The 19,426-nt window shown below is 37.7% G+C and overlaps 2 protein-coding genes across 2 annotated transcripts; one reads left to right on the forward strand and one right to left on the reverse strand.

Annotated features, from left to right (window-relative positions):
* Positions 1-3,661: 3,661 nt before the first annotated feature.
* LOC110913448 lies at positions 3,662-4,339 on the reverse strand. The gene has a single exon (XM_022158278.1). The coding sequence runs from the start codon at positions 4,337-4,339 to the stop codon at positions 3,662-3,664; it is 678 nt and encodes a 225-aa protein (XP_022013970.1).
* A 3,344-nt stretch (positions 4,340-7,683) lies between these two features.
* LOC110913449 lies at positions 7,684-8,031 on the forward strand. Its single transcript, XM_022158279.1, has one exon. It carries the CDS (start codon positions 7,684-7,686, stop codon positions 8,029-8,031), a length of 348 nt encoding a protein of 115 aa, XP_022013971.1.
* The last annotated feature ends 11,395 nt before the right edge of the window (positions 8,032-19,426 follow it).

Below are 19,426 nucleotides of genomic sequence, written 5' to 3' on the forward strand. Positions count from 1 at the left end.
GTTTGCATAAATTAACCGAAACGGGTCAAACCTTATCATTTTTATCTCAAAATCCAGAATGTGTTTAGATTACCCATATTATACAAGTCTTCAAACTTGTCGGGTCTAAACCACATTCTAATCCGGTCTTTGCTTAATCATGTGTTTTGAACCATATATCTTCCTCTAAAACTAACCGGTCTAAGTTAGGCTTAATTAAGACCCGTTAGGAATCTAATAGGTTATTAAAACCTTCGTTCCAGATTTAGGAGACCAGTAAAAGATACTTGCATTTGCCAATTGTATACGACTGGGATAAATTGCATAATTTGCTCAGGTAAATACTTTTAACTTATTTTCCGTTATACGAGCTTGGGATACGGTATTACAATAATACCGCTTGGTCGGGTGTGTAGTTATTTAAATCGGATTGCGATTAATATATTTACATAACCCGTTTTAATCTGTTTTGTTTGGTATATGGCCTTTGGGGGGTTTAATGACCATGTCCTGGATATCCTCGGCTCATTCATTGAAATGGCCACGACTTAAGCATGGGGTGTAGGCATACACCTGACAATTGCGTATGTATAAATGGTAATCCACAATAAGGAGTTCTCCTTGTGGGCATTATACCTGTGGTGTGTCAGTTAACCTTGTCCGGCTCTTCTAACCGGCCCTGACGGACGGCAAACATATAAATCTGTATACAAGATTATTTTAAAATAATTGTCCCAAGTTATAAAAGATATTTTGTGCCTTGTGCATTTAAATCAATTTTCTTAAACATTTTCAAAATAAGTCCGTTAATTGTATTTATCAGTGTAAACTGACGTATTTTCCAAAAAGGCTAAGTGCAGGTACTAGATGGAATAGGCTGGCTACTCCTAGCATCAATAAAAAGTCTTGCAAGCTTAGACGTTTACAAATCTGTTGAACAATGTTCCTTTTCATACTTCTGATCCGCCTGTGGATCCTTTACAACCGTTTTTGTAATAATTAATATTACTTTCATTCGGTTTGTAATATTTCTATCTTTCTACTTCCGCTGTGTATTAAACTGTGATAAATTGTCTATGATGATATCAACTACGTCACGATACTCCCCACCGGGCCCACAGGTAATACCTGGAAATATCCGGGTGTGACACAAACATACGAACATAAACGAACGCAAATCAACGAATGTTCACGAACACCTTACTGAACGTTCACGAACACAATCGAACGAACGAGACCTCTGTTCATGTTCGTTTGTTTATTAAACGAACGAACATAAACGAACTTCCCGCCGAACGGTTCACGAACTGTTCGCTGAACGTTCGGTTCGTTTACAGCTCTAAAAGATATAGACGAAACGATAGAAATAACATTAATAAAAAAACTTAAAACTAAAATATTACAAAAATTAAAAATAAGGAAACAAAAAAGGTTTTAGTTTTTCTAACCCCAATCAGTTCTAGGAGGTTCGGTTTATTTTTTACCAACTCGGTTTTTAGTCCAACACGAGTTAGCCAAAATTGTCTCTAATCCTTCTTAAAAAACCTGAACTGGTTTCAAATCCAAACCGGTGTAAGAAATAAAACACTTATTAGGATTCTCATGGTTATAAAAAAAAAAACATCTGAATGTATGGAATTACCATTCTCAATATGACATTGAACTTTTATTAAAAAGGAACTAACTAAAAGAAGTTTATTAAATGATATCTTAGTAATAAAAAATTTATTAAGTGAAGTTTGTTAGATTAATGTCAAATTTCAATTATATCCCTCTATTATACATTATGGAGATGGATCATAAGAAAACTATTTTAAATTAGAAAATAAAAAAACTAACTAAAAAAGTCTAAAAAAATATGACAATTTTTTATTTTTTTACAATTCTTTTATTAATTTTTGCTAGTTTTATATATAAAAAAATTTCAAAAAAAAAAATTATACTACACATGTGCAATAATATGGAAAAGCCTAAACCATTTAACCCACCCCCACCGATACCCCCTAAAAACCTAAACCCCCCACCCCACCCCCAAAAACCTAAATTCACCCTCTCACCAAAAGCCTAACCCCCCACCCCCCATAAACCTAAACACCCCATCCCCCCCCCCCACCCCCCCCTTCCCGAAAACCTAAAACTAAACCCTAAACATAAACCCGAAAAAACCTAAACCCCCCACCCGCACCCCTCTCCCTCCAAAAACCTAAACCCCCTCCCTCCCCCCCCCCCCCCCCTTTCCCAAAAACCTAATCCTAATTCTAAACCTCCAAAAAACCTAACTCTAAAAGCTAAAATAAACTCAAAAGCTAATTTTAAGCATGTAATGCACATGTGTAGTACACATATAATGCACATGTGCAGTACAAGTTTTTTCTTTTTTTAATTTTTTATATATAAAAAATAGCGATTTTTAATAAAAAAAAATTGGTATGTTTTTTTAGGTTTCTCATTTATATATTGTTTTCTCATGATTCTTTCCCTATACATTATATAGTAGTTTAGATCAGTCTCTGATACCACAAACTAAAACCTAAAATAACTAATCAAGATTTAACAAGGCCCATTTTATAAGGCTAGAGGGTGTGGGGGTTATGGTTGGGACATGATTCGCCACGTAGGAACATGAATGAAAGGCTATACCACCCCCTTGCTTGATCCACGATGGTTTGCATGGATTAAACCATGGCAACCATGGTCCTCCTTTCTATTTTTCAATATATCATTTCGTTTTTTCTTTAGACAAAGATAAATTAAAATAAATAAGGGCTAATGGTTTGGGTCATGACTACACCCTTAGGGTAATGGTTTTGGATGGTGGATTAGAGGTGGGTGACATGACACTAACGTAGAGAGTCATGACCACACTCTATAGCCTAAGTATCATAACTCTTAAGACCCAACATGTCAAATTAAGACATGAATAATAGGTATTTAAAATGGTTTATTTATTGAAGCAGTTATATATATTGAAGGTCACAAAATCATATAGAGAGAAACAAACGGAAAGTTGCCATCTATCACCACCGATTGTGCCCGGTTTTCGTTTACCCTTTCTTTGATTGTTTGCATATCTAAGCCTCATTTCGTATTGCAATAGGAAGATACACTGAGCTCGCATGTATGTTAGTGACGAAGATAGGGTAAATCTGAAACCCTGCTTGTTCCTAATCAGTCGGGCACAAGAGGTAGGAAGAAATTAGGGTTCTGGCATTTGTGATAATCTTGTTTTTCGAACTTGTGGTGGCATCTACGGGTTCAGTGATGATGATGGTTTCACAAATTTAAGAAAAACCTAAAACCCTAAATGTCCAAAACCGCTTCTAAAGATAGAATTCATCGCTTCTAGAAAACCACCTTTGTACTAGTATACAAAAAATAAGTTGTGTAGCCTAAAATAACTAAATAACTAAGGCCATGTGTAGTCATAAAGCCCTTTTGGGGGCGTTATACGACATGTGGCATGCTACGTCACCCCGAAGCTTTATGGGGCGTTATGCAATTTGAGGCCGTAGTCATAAAGCCCCTGTATAATCATTACTCATTTTTTAATTTTTATTTTTTTAATTCATTTGTAACTTTTTTAAAAATAAAATTCATTTCATTAAATAAAAAAAGTACAATAAAATAAAAAAACATTAAACTAGAAAAAAAACATTAAACTAGCATAAAAAAAATTACACAATCAAAGGTTATATTTTTTTTCAATCCGCTCCTTTTGTGCCAACGCCATTTTCAAAGCTTTTCCCGTTAAGTGGTCATGCGGTTTCGAGTAGAACTCAAAGTCGTGAGCCCATTGTCTATCCCGCATAATCTCCGTAACTTCGCGGTTCTCCTCCAAACGTTTATTACCGAGTTCGTGTATGTCTTGAAGTCGCTTGTTTATCTCCGAAAATGCGTTACTCATATCCGTTCCCATAGACATCGACGACGACTCGGGTTTTTTCGCCCGGCTTTTTCTTCCGGGCGGTCTTGGTAGCTCCTCCACCGGCTCGTCATCCGAAATATCCTCGTTCAAGTCGGTGTTTCGAGCGTCGGAGGTTGGCGTTTCGGGTTCACCCGACTCGTTTGTTTTGGACCTCTTTGATGGCCGTGTATTTCCCGAACGACCACTTGGAGTAGATACGATGGCCCATTTGGGGCTATGGCGAAGGATTTGCCAACACCTCATGTACGGGAAATGGCCATTAGCCTCCGTATACTCGACCAATGCCTGTTGCGTAATGTCTTCATCGCTACTTCCACTTTTCCATCCGGAAAACAAGCGTTGGTACACGGTTTGAAAGTTTGTGCATTTCCTGTTTATATCGGTCCACTTCCCCGATATAGAGTCCGGTAGGCGGTATTCCTCTCCTCTACCCATGAGATCGAAAAAAAGTTCTCGTATTCAGTTCCAAAATACGGTTTTACTTTGATTGTTTGCTACAAAAAAAAAAAACAAAATAAAATGTTAGTGCAAAATTTTAAAAAATAAAAACTAAAAATAAGTAAAAAACAGAAAATAAATTTACAATAGAAAATAAAAAAAACAGAAAATAAATAAAAAACAGAAAATAAAATAAAACAGAAAATAAATAAAAAACAGACAATAAATATAAAACAGAAAATAAAAAAAAAACAGAAAATAAATTAAAAAACAGAAAATAAATTTAAAAACAGAAAAAAAAACATACATATGACCGGGTCCTCCGAAACATCGATGAAAGCGCGGGTTAACGCATACTCCTCTTCGGGCTCCCACGTTATCACATTTTTTTCGCTCGGGTGTTGGTTTCCACTTTCTTTTTATGTGCCCGTTTTGCTTTTCCTTTTTCTTTTTGCGTCTCCGGTTGCGTATCCGGTACCTCGGGTTGCGTCTCCGGTACAACATCGGGTTCGTGTAGTGGGGAGCCGAAAGCTTGAGCCGACCCAAACGCTTGAGACGACCCCATCCCATCCGTGTTTTGATTTGGGTTCCACCCGTAGAGATTAGGGTCCCATGATAGCGGTTGGTTCAAAAGATTCATGAACCCGGGACTTTGTTGATTGTAATCGAGAAAACCGGAGCCGAAAGGGTTGGGTCTAGTGGGAACCGGCGCCACGGGGCGAGTAGGATTACCACTTTGGTTTGGGTCCGCACTTGATCGGGGAGGAATGAAGCCACGATTGAATGGATGCATTGTATAAAATATCAAGAATTTAAAAAAAAAAATATGGAAGAGATGAGAATGTTTGATTGTGTGTGGTAAAAAAAATAGGAGAGGAGAATGATTTAAAGGAAAGTTTGAAAAATAAATTGATTTTTTTTTTATTAAAATGACCGTTACAAACGGTCAAAAAATCAATTCATCATTCTCAAAACGCATTACAAATTTTTTTTGGGCATAGCGCCCTTGGTTTTGGTGTGCACGGCGCCATGTGGGCGCTATGAGGGCTTATACCGCCCCAGTACGCATGCTCTAAGTAACATATGACAAGACCCATCAAGTCCAATTTGTGTACCACCAATCACAAACATGTATTTAACACTAAAATGATTTGTTATGACCTTATGTGGCATTATGTAACGTAAAACAACTTACTAACACAAGAAAAGGCCACGACGGTTTATCAGTAAAAGTATAAAACGTATCTTAAACACCAAAATGATGTGTCATGTACTAATGTGACTTTGTACAACCTAAAACAATTCATTAACAAATGAATAAACAAATTAAGGTCGGATGAACGGTCCCTTCGACTTTGTGACCACTCACGATCCCTATTATTTCATGATTGGTTATGTCGGTATTTCTAGCACTTTGGGATCTCATGATCCTCGTCCAGAGGTATGCAATTATATTAATATAATGTAATTCTTTTTTATCATTAGAAAACTACGATACTTTGTTTAATGTTGGTTCCTTATTACCTTACGAGAACAAGTGGAGGCAAAAAAAATGGGGACATGAGAAACAAGAGGTGACGATTTCATTTCATCAAAAGAAGTTAGAGATATACTATTTAGCCAGTTAATCCCTCGTAATATTCTTAGTAAGGGACCGCTAAAATGAGAACCACCTCGAGTTGTAAGAACCGTGAGAACTACACCGTATACGGGCGAGGTGGACCAAAATTTTTTTTCATAAACGTAGATGCGTATATTATAAACATATTTGTAAAAAAAAATTCAAAAAAAAAAAATGTCGTGTGTGTAGTTTTTAGCACCCCAAGTTTGTGTTTACGGGTACCGTAAATCTTACCGGAAAATTTACGGTACCCGTAAACACAAACTTGTGGTGCTCAAAACTACACACACGAAATTTTTTTTTGAATTTTTTTTACAAATGTGTTTATAATACACGCATCTACGTTTATGAAAAAAAAAATTGGTCCACCTCGCCCCGGATCAAAAAGTTCTCACGGTTCTTACAACTCGAGGTGGTTCTCATTTTAGCGGTCCCCTGTTCTTGGTAAACATATATGTAATTAAGTAAACAAATTTTGATTTACAGTACTTTTATTATTATTTAAAATGATTTATTTACAAAAAAATCAAAAACGTTTATTTATCCTTCAATAAGAAAATTAGCACCACCCAAATTCTATGGGTAAACCATTTGTGAAAACCCCTTGGCAAAACATCACATGTGATTTGGTGGTGATATTGACATGTACGTTGTTACTATTGTCCGTCGATAATCGGTAAGGGATAACCTCCGTCGGTAACCCACAATAAATTATTTACATATGTCATGTTTTCCACAAGAGTACCACCCACGGCCCATGCATAAATAAAATCAATCAAGGAATTCGGCATCCAAACTTTTAGGACTTTATTTAAAAAAGTAGCTAAAATGTGTATATTAAAATTGTCTTGATCAATATAATAAGAAATATGATTCTATTCGGTGGTATAATTCCGTGGTTTTCCCACGTAGGTTTGGGTTCGAATCCTTATCGCCATATTTTTTAAAATTTTAAGTCATTAATTAGCATTTAAGGTGATACCAAGTTTTGAAAAACCCTTCTCTTCAAATCCCAGCAACTAAAACTATGTAATAGCCTGTATAAATATAAAAAACATTTTGTTGGACTTCTCTTCAAAATTTAATTAATTATAAGTTTTGATATTATAGATTTATGGGATGTTATATAGATTCCAAAAAAATAAAAATGAAAAGGGCCCCAAATTTTTTGTATGGGCCTCTAAAATGGATGAATCAGCCCTAAACATGTATGATTAAACCATTAATTATATAAGTTAAAGTATTAAATGAATATGATTAAACCATTAATTTTATAGGTTAAAGTATTAAATGAAAAGTTAATCTTCTATTTTTTTTTTTTTTGAAAGGAAAGGAACGACGTGTCAACCAGCATGACACTGGGCGCTATGGCCAAGGTCGACTACTCGACTGCCGCCAGCCCCTTTGCTCTCCCCAGATGTGCAGAAACCATACCTACACCCGTTCGAAGACACGACAGTGGAATAATCGGTAAAATCTCGCCTCCTATCCAAATCGAACTGACGCCACTCGTATTTGCTCTTCACCTGAATACCGCTGAAAATAATGAAAAGAATGGAAATCAAGCCTGTGTCACAAGGAACAAGAATACCGCAGAAAAGTTAATCTTCTATTCATTTATGATTTACCGACGTGGCAAAGGTGTTGCTTTCAAAGATGCCACCTTCCCTCCTCTCTTACTATATATACACCACACACCCCTAGAATTTTCCATGCAACAATGGGCTTATGCACTTCATGCCAGTCAACCTCTATACTCACCGGAAAGTTGATTTTACCAGACGGCAGGTTACAAGAATTCTCCTCTCCCATTACGGTTTCCGACGTTCTTCGCAAGAATCCGTCCACCTTTATCTGCAATTCCGACGAGATGGACTTTGACAATGTCGTTTACCCCATCAAAGACCACGAAGAGCTTCAACCTGGTCAGCTTTACTTTGCGCTTCCCTTGAACCGGCTGAAACGACGTCTTCAACCCGAGGAGATGGCCGCATTAGCGGTGAAGGCCAGCGCCGCATTGGCAAAATGTGGTGGGAAGAGAAGGAACTTTAAGGCTTTGTTGAATTGATATGAGGATTGGATGACCTTTTACTTTTAGATATCATATGGTGAATTGATCATCGATGTGAGGGTAGGGGTGTTCAAAAAACTCGTGGCTCGCAGCTCGCTCGAAACTCGCTCGAAAAAAGTTCGAAAAGAGCTCGGCTCGAAAGCGGCTCGGTTGTAAACGAGCCAGCTCGGCTCGGCTCGGTTTGTAAACGAGCCGAGCTCGAGCTTGGCCTGGCTCGGCTCGCGAGCTCGTGAGCCAGCTCGATAAGGTTTACATCCTTCATTTTTGGGTCCCACATCGCTCAGGAGATAAAAACTAAAGGAGTATCTCATCTATAAAAGAAAGTAAAGAAAATGTACAAAGTGAGTTATCTATTTATACTTGCATATTTAGCCATTTGGTTAAATATAATTGCAATTATGGCCCTTAGTCTATAAAAAGATTCATTTTTAGGGATTTTTAAGTAGTGAATTTTGTGGTTCTTTGTTAATTCGAGCTAGATCGAGTCGAGCCGAGCTAGCTCGAATTTTAATCGAGTCGAGCTCGAGCCTCAAATCTCAGCTCGATTTGAAATTCGAGCTCGAGCCGAGCCAGCTCGAATTAAGTTCGAGCCGAGCTCGAGCCGGGTCGAGCTCGGCTCGACTCGGCTCGTTTACAGCCCTATGTGAGGGTGGTTATCCTAACGACGATGTCGTTTTCTAGCCCCTCAATTTAAGCAATTAACATATTGGGAATATTGTTACATTTTTACCCTAACAAGGGTTACTATATATAAAAGAATTATACTTTTGATACAAATATTTTTTGTTTAATTAAATTGTTGTATTGTTATATAATACTTGCAAAACAAAATGTAGGTGAAATAAGACGATAAGAGTATCTATCATTTCCAATGTTTCTCAATAACTATGTTAGAAGAGAAAATAAGAATAAAATATCACGTCTAACAATTTACTTTTGTAAATGAATAAATATTTTTTTAACTCACAATTAATATATATGGATGTCCAATTACCGGTACTATGAACCCTAACGTTTGCTTTAATTTCACGTGCAATAGTTATTTCCATACTTGAATTGAAAGTTCTGATAAAGTGCATTGGTGTTGATTAGTGAGCAACAAATGAAATTAGTATGAGTGTTTAATTGATTCCTTTAACGTTAATGTTTTTCGTGTACATCATTCATTCGAGACTTTTCCAGACCAAGGATATGGTGTGGATTAGACAGTGAGGGTTTTACCCTCCAAAACCCCAAAAACATAGTATGGTAGGCAAGCACAAAGGGCATGTATTTTTTTAATTAATTATTTCTTTAATATAGTTATTTGTTTAAAATAATAAAACAATTCAACAAAAATCAACATTTATATTAATTAAACCAATATACATAATAACAATTCTATTAAAAAAGATTCATAAAATTTAAAAAAACAAACCCGAATTACGTACATAATCTAATTATCATCTCATCATCGTCGTTGTATCATGGAAGATTCTAAATGTGTTCAAGCAAATTCGCATGAAGTTTGTTATGCATCTATTTGTTTAAAATTTCGTGTTGGTTAACTCGTTTCGCTTCTTCACAGATCTCTACATTATTTTACTGCATATATTCCTCATGATACTCGCAAATTGTGCATCTTTCATCCTCCAAAACATACTGTGTAAAATAATACACATGTAAATCACATTTCTAACTCTATATTTTTCCATAATCCTACAAGGCATACTCAAAATACGACATCTTTTCTGCAAAACACCAAAAGCTCATTCAACGTCTTTTCTTGCCACCATTTGAGATATGTTTAACTTTGTTTTCTTTTCATCTAACGATGTATCTTGTGTAAACGCTTTTAAAAACACAACATGTTCAAGGAAAATTCCATCCGCTAGATAATACCCGTAGTTGTACTCCACGTTGTTTACAAAAAAAGAGGTCTCCAATCCAACATCGTTTATACAGTCATTGAAAATGGATGGTGATTGCTAATATTTATACTGTTATTCGAAGTGGCCACAACAAAGAATGCATGCCAAAACCAAAGACCTTGTGATGTAACCGCTTTAAGCATATCGTAGCCGATATTCTATGATGTCCACATGTGAGTTGGCTGCTCCACGCAGTTGAACAAACATCATGTGGGTGCATATTATGTGTGTTCGCCACAGTGCGAATAGGCTAGATAGAGTGTGTGTTGAATATTGTATATATTTGAGTGTTTAGAAGTTAAGGAGAACACTCATACGCACGCATTAGCTCATACGTGCGTATGAGGGCTTATACTCGCGCATGAGCCTCATGCTCATGAGGTGGCCTAAAAATAGAGGCTCATGTGCATAGGGAAGTTAAGTTTTGGGGAAACAGCTGGAGAGATGTGTTGATGATCTCTCCATTTTGTCAATGATGTATACTCTTTCTGTCACACTCCGATAGTTCCACATATTACCGGTGGGCCCGGTGTGGAGTATCGTGACGTAGTTGATATCATCATGGTAAAAAGTACACAGAATAGCACAGCGGAAGTCTTGGAATATAAAATATTATTACAAACTCAAATGTATGAAAATATCAAAGTATTTATTATAGACGAGTTTGTAATATCAAATCCACAGGAGGATCATTACAGAATGTATAGAATGAAACTTAGCAGACTTTATGGCATCTTTAAGGATTTGCAAGATCCTCTTTTTCGACACCGAGCAACTCCCAGCCTATTACGAGTAGTACCTGCCACTTAGTCTTTTGAAAATACGTCAGTTTTCACTGGTAAATACAATTAACCGACTCATTTGAAAAGAGTTTATGAAAATTGATTTAAGTGCACACGGCACAAATCATTTATAACTTGGGACAATTATTTAAAGATAATCTTGTATACAGATTTATATGTTTGTCATACATATGGGGTCGGCTTGGAAGCCGGTCATGATTAACCGACTCACCATGTACAAACCCATGAAGGAGTTATCCCCAACATGTGGGTTATTTATATTTTAGCATTTGCATCTGTCGGGTGTATGCCTACACCCCGTGCATAGGTTATGGCCATTTTTAACTTTAATGAGCCGAGGATATCCAGGACACGGTCGTTAACCCCCAACGTTTTTGTTATCAAACAATACAGATTAAAACGGGTTATGCAGATTTATTAAATCACAATCCGACTAACTGATCTCATACCCGACCAAGCGGTATTTATAATACCGTATCCCAAGCCCGTATAGGGAAAAATAAGTTAAAAGTATTTACCTGAGCTAATACTTGATTCACAGCAAAATATCTCTGTCGTATCTAATCTATCTAAATGCAGGTAGCATTTACCGGGTGGCTCTAGTCTGGAGTGATGGTAATATATAACTAATTCAGAATGCTAGCGGGTCTTATTTAGGTCATGGACCTAGACCGACTAACTTAAAGTTTTAGAAACAGTACGATACGCTAGAATAAATGATGACCGGAATAGAGTGTAATTTAGGCCCAACAAGTATGAGGACTTGTATAATATGGGTAAATTAAACACATTCTGGATTTTGAAATTTAAATGATAAGATTAAACTCGTTTCGGCAAACTTACATAAACTAGTTATATTAGTCTAATCGTACGCGTATAAGCGATAACGAGTAACCAGATGAGTCATGAACAAGTTCCATATACCAATATACTTTAAACAAGTTATAATATCAGTGAGATATCAACTTGTATGCCCGTTTAGGTTTTAAAATCAAACTATGCCTCATAAGGGCGTTTTGGTCATTTTACGACGTATAAAAGGAACTTGAGTACAATCTGATGTTAAGATCATAAACATTCTTTGAAAACACTTTATTTATGATATAATATCAGTATGATATCAAACATATGTGTGTTTCTTAGTTTAAAACCAAACTATGCTCCGTAGGGGCGTTTTGGTAATTTCACACATAGTCTTGAAGGCTAATTTGGGAATCCGAGTTTATGATATATATCTACTGAAAAAATATTTAAAATGATTTATAAAATCAGTACGAAATGGCATTTTGGTAATTTCACACATAGTCTTGGTTGGTAGTTATGGTTTAAAACCATACTACGCGCCGAAATGGCGTTTAAGTCGTTTAATGACGGTGTATGCGATATTTTAGGAAAACTGATATTATGGTCAGGTTTATATGACCAAAATATGTTATTTAATATAACATATCAGTAGGAAAATGGTTTTGTAAGCAAATCATGCTTTAAAACCATTTTGTGTGTTATAAGGGCATTATCGTTATTTAAGAACACAATACAAGCATTTATGCATAAACTCAGTTTATAATCTGAATTGATATTCCAAATTATCCTAATTATGATATTAAATCAGTAGGCAATAAGTTTGGTATAAGAAATTATGCTTAAAACCAATCTATGCGCCTAAAGGGCATTTTGGTCACTTTAAAGCACAATTTACGACATTATACGCAAACTAAGTTTATGATCAGACTTGTAACATCTAAATATGTTAAACATGTTAACATATCAATACCTAAGTTGTTTGAAAGCTTATTGGTGTCTAAAACCTTATTTTTGCTAAAAAAGGCATAATAGTCAAAGTACGGTATATTAACGAAACTTGCATAAGACTCGGATTACTAGTATGATTGTATAATATAACCCCAGAGGGTTATGCTACATTATATTATGATCATAACGGAACCTAAAATCAGTAGTATACTAGTCTAATTCGGTTTATAACCAAAATTCAACGTAGAAGTTAAACTACGCGACTTTCGGTTGCGAACCGACTCTAAACTCAGAATTGTCGGGTTGAACATGCTTAGACATGTTCTAATAATAATTACCAAGTTATTAGAGTGTTAAAATATAATTTATAACTTCTGTTTTATTAGTTTAAATTATTATTTAAAAATATAGTTAGTTAGACTTTTTAACTTATTAGTTTGACCCGACAATTAACTAGGCAAGCGAAATAATTAGGAGGTGCCCTTTTAAGGGTTAATCACCTACCTAACTACGATCACATAACCACTCTTAATTCGGACAGTGGTTGGACCGATTGTGATTAAACCGAGAGTCAAAGCTAATTTAAGATATCTTTGACTTTTCGGTTTTTAAACTATAAAACTGAACTAAGGAAGGGCTAAGACACTTACATAGGGTCCTAACTATCTTTTCTACAAGAGGAGGCTCCCTTTATGGCCAGGAAACTCCAGATTTTGAGAGAGGAGAAGATAGAATGAAGTGAGCAATTGAAACAATGAATGGCCAAGCTATTTATACTTGTGGGGAAGAAACAAAATCAAGACAAGTGTTTGTTTGGCCACCAAGGAAGAAATCACAGCCATACAAGTGTTAAGGGCCAGCTAATATGCCTTGGAGAGGTGTTAACTTGGCCATTACACAAAGAACTTAAAAGAACAGCCCCTGGATTTGCAAACAGTTGCTGAAAATCAACTTTTTGTTGCTGGGCAGACTCTCGCGCCCTGCGTAAGAATGAGAGACATCTTATGCGGCCCGCCTAAGCTCACAAAATCAGCAACCAGTTTCAAATTTAACAGGTTTTGTCCCTGCACTTGCATATGCTCATTTTTGGCACATTTAACCTCCGTTAAATTATTTTCAAGGATCTACAAGGTAGTCAAAGTATAGGGTACACAAAATATGCTTGGAAATATCTCGGATGTCGGTTTGTTTGGTCGTACGGTCGCGTTATTCGTCTAATTACGACGAAACTCGAACGGACGCGAAAACGATCCAAATTACGCGACGAATGGTATTTTAGCATTCTGATCACTAAAATAAAATATTTTAGTGACTACAAAAATCTTTGGATGCCCGGATATGGTCAGAACGTAAGATATGCGCGTAAATGCAAACTTACGTAGATTTTATGACGCTTTTAACCCTTCTTCTTGAAAGTTTTTGCATAACGATCTCGAAACCATGTGAAACTGATATCACTTATTCTTGGGAGTATATTTGAATATTACGAAGCCTCGGGTTCGTTAAAAGGTCACTCAGAGGTAAGAATTAACATGTTGACACGTTTAATCCCTGTAGTTTGAAATCTTTCGATTATTTTCAAAAACAGCTTCTTATATCCAATTAATTGCTCGTTTAAGAGTATATGATTCGTGTATGGTCATCCAGAGGCACAAGTTTGGCATGATGACACTTTTAGTCCCTTTGGTTCCATATTTTGATCGCTTTACAACTTTAGTCCTTCAAACCTAACCTTTCACATGATTAGGGTTTGGGACACGTGTCTTCACATAATTGGACACGTTTTTACGTGGTGTTACATCCTCACCCCCTTAAAAGAAATCTCAACCCTGAGATTTACTGGAACAAGTGAGGGTACTTCTGTCACATAGTGGACACAACTTCCCACGTATATTCAGGGCCTTTACGAGCATCCCATTTAACCTTTACTATAGACATGTGCTTCTTTCAGAGCTTTTTAGCATGTCGATCCTTGATTGATATAGGTCTTTCAACAAACCTCAGGCTTTCATTAATCTGTACATCTTTAATCGACATTGCTAGCGATTCATCAGCTAGACATTTCTTTACATTACAGATGTGGAACACATTATGAATTTCCATTAAGCTCCTCAGGCAAGTTTAGCTTATAAGTTATACTGCCGACACATTCGATGATCTCGAATGGTCCAATATACCACGGGCTTAGCTTGCCCTTCTTACCAAAACGCATCACACCTTTCCAGAGTGATACTTTTAGTAAGACTTTATTGCCTATTTCAACTTTAGAGGTTTTCGCCTCTTATCAGTATAACTTTTCTACCTATCCCTGGCAGCTTTCAGGCAATCACGAATTTGGACAATCTTGTCCGTCATTTTAAGGACTATATCAGGTCCTGATAACTGAGCTTCTCCTACTTCTGTCCAACGAACAGGTGTTCTGCATTTCCTACCATATAATGCCTCGAAAAGGCGCAACCTGAATGCTTGTATGGTAGCTATTTTTATAAGAGAATTCGATTAAGGGTAGGTGGTCATCCCAACTACCTCCCAAATCAATAACACATGCACGAAGCATGTCTTCCAGTGTTTGAATTGTACGTTCACTCTGTCCATCTGTCTGAGGATGGTAGGTGTTTTGGTCAAAAATCACACAAGGATAATGTAACCAAACTTTATGTAATTGGGGTATGATGCTTGGTTAATTATAAAAGTAAAGGATCACTTTCGTGATAGAGATGCAAAGACACGATGATTTATACGAGGAAAAAGCCCTTGATCAATATGTGATCTCCGGCATAAAAAACCTCGGGTGATGGCAACTACCGATCACCAAACTTCAATATAAGAACAAAATGGTTACAACTTCGGATGATAATGAGCTGAGTACAAGGATCACTATTGTTTCGAGTGTCTAAGTGTGTGAGAGTTGCGTTGTATGTCGTGTCTTCCCTTCCAAATGATGGAGAGTGGTATTTATACAAGTGTAGGTGACCTATTTTAGGTAAAAGGACTAATTATCAGCTCATTACCCCTTTAGAAATAAAAGACAATCTAGCCTAAATTGCCGCCCATAAATCAAGCCATGTTTCCATATCCTGTGCAACGTCTATCTCCGATTAAGCTCTTGCCATAATTGTGAAGACGCGTCCCTTGATCATGATGCTTAGAGCGTATCCTGCTAGATATTCCTGCAAAAATAACATTGCATTAAGCGAAGATGATCGTTAGTATGAGGATCCTATAATGTCCCATGATCCTGATCCTGAAGTCCTGCTGAGGATCACTGTCTGCCAAAGAAACAAGGATCACTGGTTAGGATCACGTGTAAGGATCACCTATAATAAAAATCCAGCCCTAACAATTGCCCCCAAAATATAAGGAGTTTATTGTAAATTGACGAGTTATATTATGTTTCGATCTTATCTCCAACGGGCGACTCCGAATAACTAGCCGTTACACATGGACTAGCCGTTGCGATCATTACGTCATAGATGTGACAATCCCTGCAGATCATGATTATAAATAGGAGATAGGGTGAGGATCAGTTTGTATTTAAATTCAGGATATACTCCCTTTATATTCTCCACCGAAGATTGATCAGGTATTCTCCTCTTCTCTCTTTCCTTTCTATATTCTCTTTGCTCTGTTTTTTTGCTCCGTCTCTGTTTCTGTTCCGTCACAAACATGTTGCTCCGGAATTCTCCACACAAGGATTCCAAGAAGGATAGTCCCCTAAAAGGCCAGGGGATTATCAAGGATTCCCCTACGGAGCGATGTTGCTTTACTGACGTTCACGTAGACAGAATTCGTCATTGCTTTCCGGCGAATACTGTTTTCAAATCCTTCGTTCCTACAGCTTTAAGCGACTTTGTTTCAGATGTTTGGGTGGCTTTTCCTGCTACCCCGTTCACCATAGGGTTTTCATATCCTTTTCCAGAGTTTACCCAGTCTTTCTTTTCCTTAACCGGCATTTCTTACATCCAAGCTATGCCGATGATCTGGAGGGTTCTGTATACCTTCGAGAGGATCATCGAGCAGGAAGGGATTGATCTGGGGATGGCGGAGTTGGCCAATCTTTATGATCTCACCACATTTGGTTCTCACCGGTATTTGTTGAAACGGAAAGCCGGGGAGGATCATCCTGTCTTCAAGGTCACTAAGAACGATACAAACTGGAAGCGTCGCTTTTTCTTTGTTCGGAGGGATTCCATCCCAGATGGGAAGGATCTGCCCAAGGAATGGGCCACTCATGGTAGGATAGAGGATCTTCGAAGGATCACTATCAGCCCTGTCTCATATAATGAGGATCACTAATATCTCTTTTTATCTCTTGTGCAGCTATATCCATTGCTCATCTGAAATTAAGCCCTGCTGCAAAAGAGAGAGTCCTAGCTTTTAAAAAGCTTAATCCTGAAGTCAGAAGTTTCCAAGTCACCGTCCAAGATTCTCAAGAAGTATCCTCTGCATCTGCCACTATGTCAAGTAAGTATCCTTATAGAAAATAAATTATATGTAGGATTGTTTGATTAATAAAGCAACTTATCTTGTTTTTTGATTGTGTAGGTGCTGGAAAGTCTGCCAGGTCTGTCAAATCTGCTTCTAAATTTGGGATAGATGATCTCACCAACGTCAAGTCTTCGAGGAAGAAGGCTCCTGCTGCCAGTCCTTCAGTTTCAGCCCCCAAGGCACCTATCCGGGGCAAGGGAAAAAAGAGGAAAACCTCTGAAGATCTCCAAGGATTTCCCCTCCTCCGTCAGCAATTTCTTGACTACGTGAATGAGGTAAGGATCACTGCCCCTGTTGGTTATCCGTTTCGAATATCCTGTTTGTGTATCCTGTGTCTTTGAGGATCATCCGGTTCTGAACTTACCTTATTTCCCTTTTTGCAGAAACTTGCCGGGATCGAGACCTATCTTGGCCATGTTGAGGATCAAGAGAGCCAGATTGCCGACCTTCAACAAATGGGCGTGCTTAAGGATCTCAAGATAGCAGATCTTGAGAAGGAACTCCGGGCCACGAAGGATGAGGCTGCACAGAGGTTGATCGATATGGATAACGAGAAGCAGGAGATCACCCAAGATGCCAAGGTCTCCGCGGCAATTGCTATGTACAAGATACAACTTCAGATGGCTGAGGAGGCTCAGGATCCTACCTTTGACAAAAGCTCGTGGGACGTTGAAGGTTGGAAGGCAAGGCTGGCGGACCTGGAGGACGAGGATGAGGCTGAGGAGATCCCCATGCTGGAAGGTGGTGATGCTGAGAAGGATCAAGGTGGAGATGCTGGTGGTGATGGAGCAGCAGAGGTGTGAGCTGCTGGATTGGGCGATGATGGATATTTTTGACTAGGCCGGAGCCCAATTTTTTAGGTTTGGTAATAGTTTTTTGTGGTAGTGGTGTTTGTGAAACAATTATGGTCTGTAATCTCTGAACAATAGTTTTTAGGGTTGAGGATCCTGGATCCTTCGAACAATAGGTAGGATTACAAAAGGTGGAGGGATCCTCTGTTTGGGGGATGAAGCCTTTGTGATCCTGCCGCTTTTAATTTCCTGCACAATGCTAAGACCGCATAGACAATGGACACCCTTTGCCAACCCATGTGGACGGGCCACGTTTTGCTGGTAGAAATGTGGGTTGGCAATTTTGACAACTTTTTGCAAGGGTTAAAGATCCTTTTGCTAATAATATAACCTTAATCTTTCTGGCTTATCCTGTGTTGTTATCCTTTGTTTATCTTTTTGGTTTCCAATTGTTTTAGAAATATATTTGTAACAATAATTAAGCAAACCATGTTCAAGAGATATAGGATATGATCCTGGATCAAATATCCTATAATCGAAAATTTTCAAGGAAGTTTATTTTAAGGATCATAGGTTCAGTTGTCAAGGTCTAAAGGTTTTTCAAATGAATAATGAAATTAAAAATAGTTAAAGATCATACCTGAGGATCCAAGTTAGGATCCTAACCTTTAATCGGGATAACCACAAGTAAAACTTTAATGGATGATAAGGATTAAGGATCCTTATTTGTTTAACTTCGAGAACCTGAAAGATGGAACATATCTTGGGACTAAGCCAATGTAAGAGATAAATTAGTAGCTGGGGACATGCCCAAAGGATAACTGAGAATGATCCTGGAGGATCACTGGGGACAAGCCCATAGGATAACTGGGGACAAGCCCAAAGGATAACTGGGGACAAGCCCAAAGGATCGTATGTAAACTGGAGTATGGCCCTTTCTGGCGACTATCCAAACTTAGTGACATGAAAATGTCAAAACCTTAGCTAACGTGAAAACGTTAGAAACCTTAGGAACGGATGTATGGTACGTCTACCATTATACGTAGGATCCTAAATATAGCCAGTACGATGAGGTTGTCAGCCCCGGAAGTGGGTACTGGTCCCAAAGACGTGAACTATATCAGGATCATCGTGCGCTGCTGGCGGAAACTGGGGATAATCCCAAGGATAACTGGGGTTGGACCCAAGGATCTGCGGTGCTTTTGAAGATCTTTGACGATATGCTGAAGATACCTGAACTATCATAACTCAAATGTTTCGTGAGTAGGGGATGAAGGATACATGATCCTTATCCTTAGGTAAAAAGTAAGAAAATACAATAGTTTCTAGGATAAGCATATTACCAGAGTAAGGATCACTGATATCACCGGGATCCTTTAAGGATACTTCAATGTAAGGATCACATGCATGAAGGATCATGTTCACAAGAAATATTTCTTTAAGTGAACAACATTCCAGGCTCTTGGCAACAAGTTTCCTTCCATGGTTAGCAACCTGTATGCCCCCTTTCCTGCTTCAGCTTCGATCAAGTAGGGACCTTCCCATTTTGGTGCTAACTTCCCGTCAGCAGGATTGATAGTATTTTGAAATGCTTTTCTCAACACCATATCTCCGATTTGGAATTTCCTTAATCTGACATTTTTGTTGT

The sequence above is a fragment of the Helianthus annuus genome, chromosome 15 (assembly GCF_002127325.2).
Source record: "Helianthus annuus cultivar XRQ/B chromosome 15, HanXRQr2.0-SUNRISE, whole genome shotgun sequence".
Taxonomy (NCBI): domain Eukaryota; kingdom Viridiplantae; phylum Streptophyta; class Magnoliopsida; order Asterales; family Asteraceae; genus Helianthus; species Helianthus annuus.

Excerpts from the sequence above, each read along its gene's own strand:
- LOC110913448 (XM_022158278.1), bottom strand. The coding sequence starts at position 4,339 with ATGGGTAGAGGAGAGGAATACCGCCTACCGGACTCTATATCGGGGAAG.
- LOC110913449 (XM_022158279.1), top strand. The coding sequence starts at position 7,684 with ATGGGCTTATGCACTTCATGCCAGTCAACCTCTATACTCACCGGAAAG.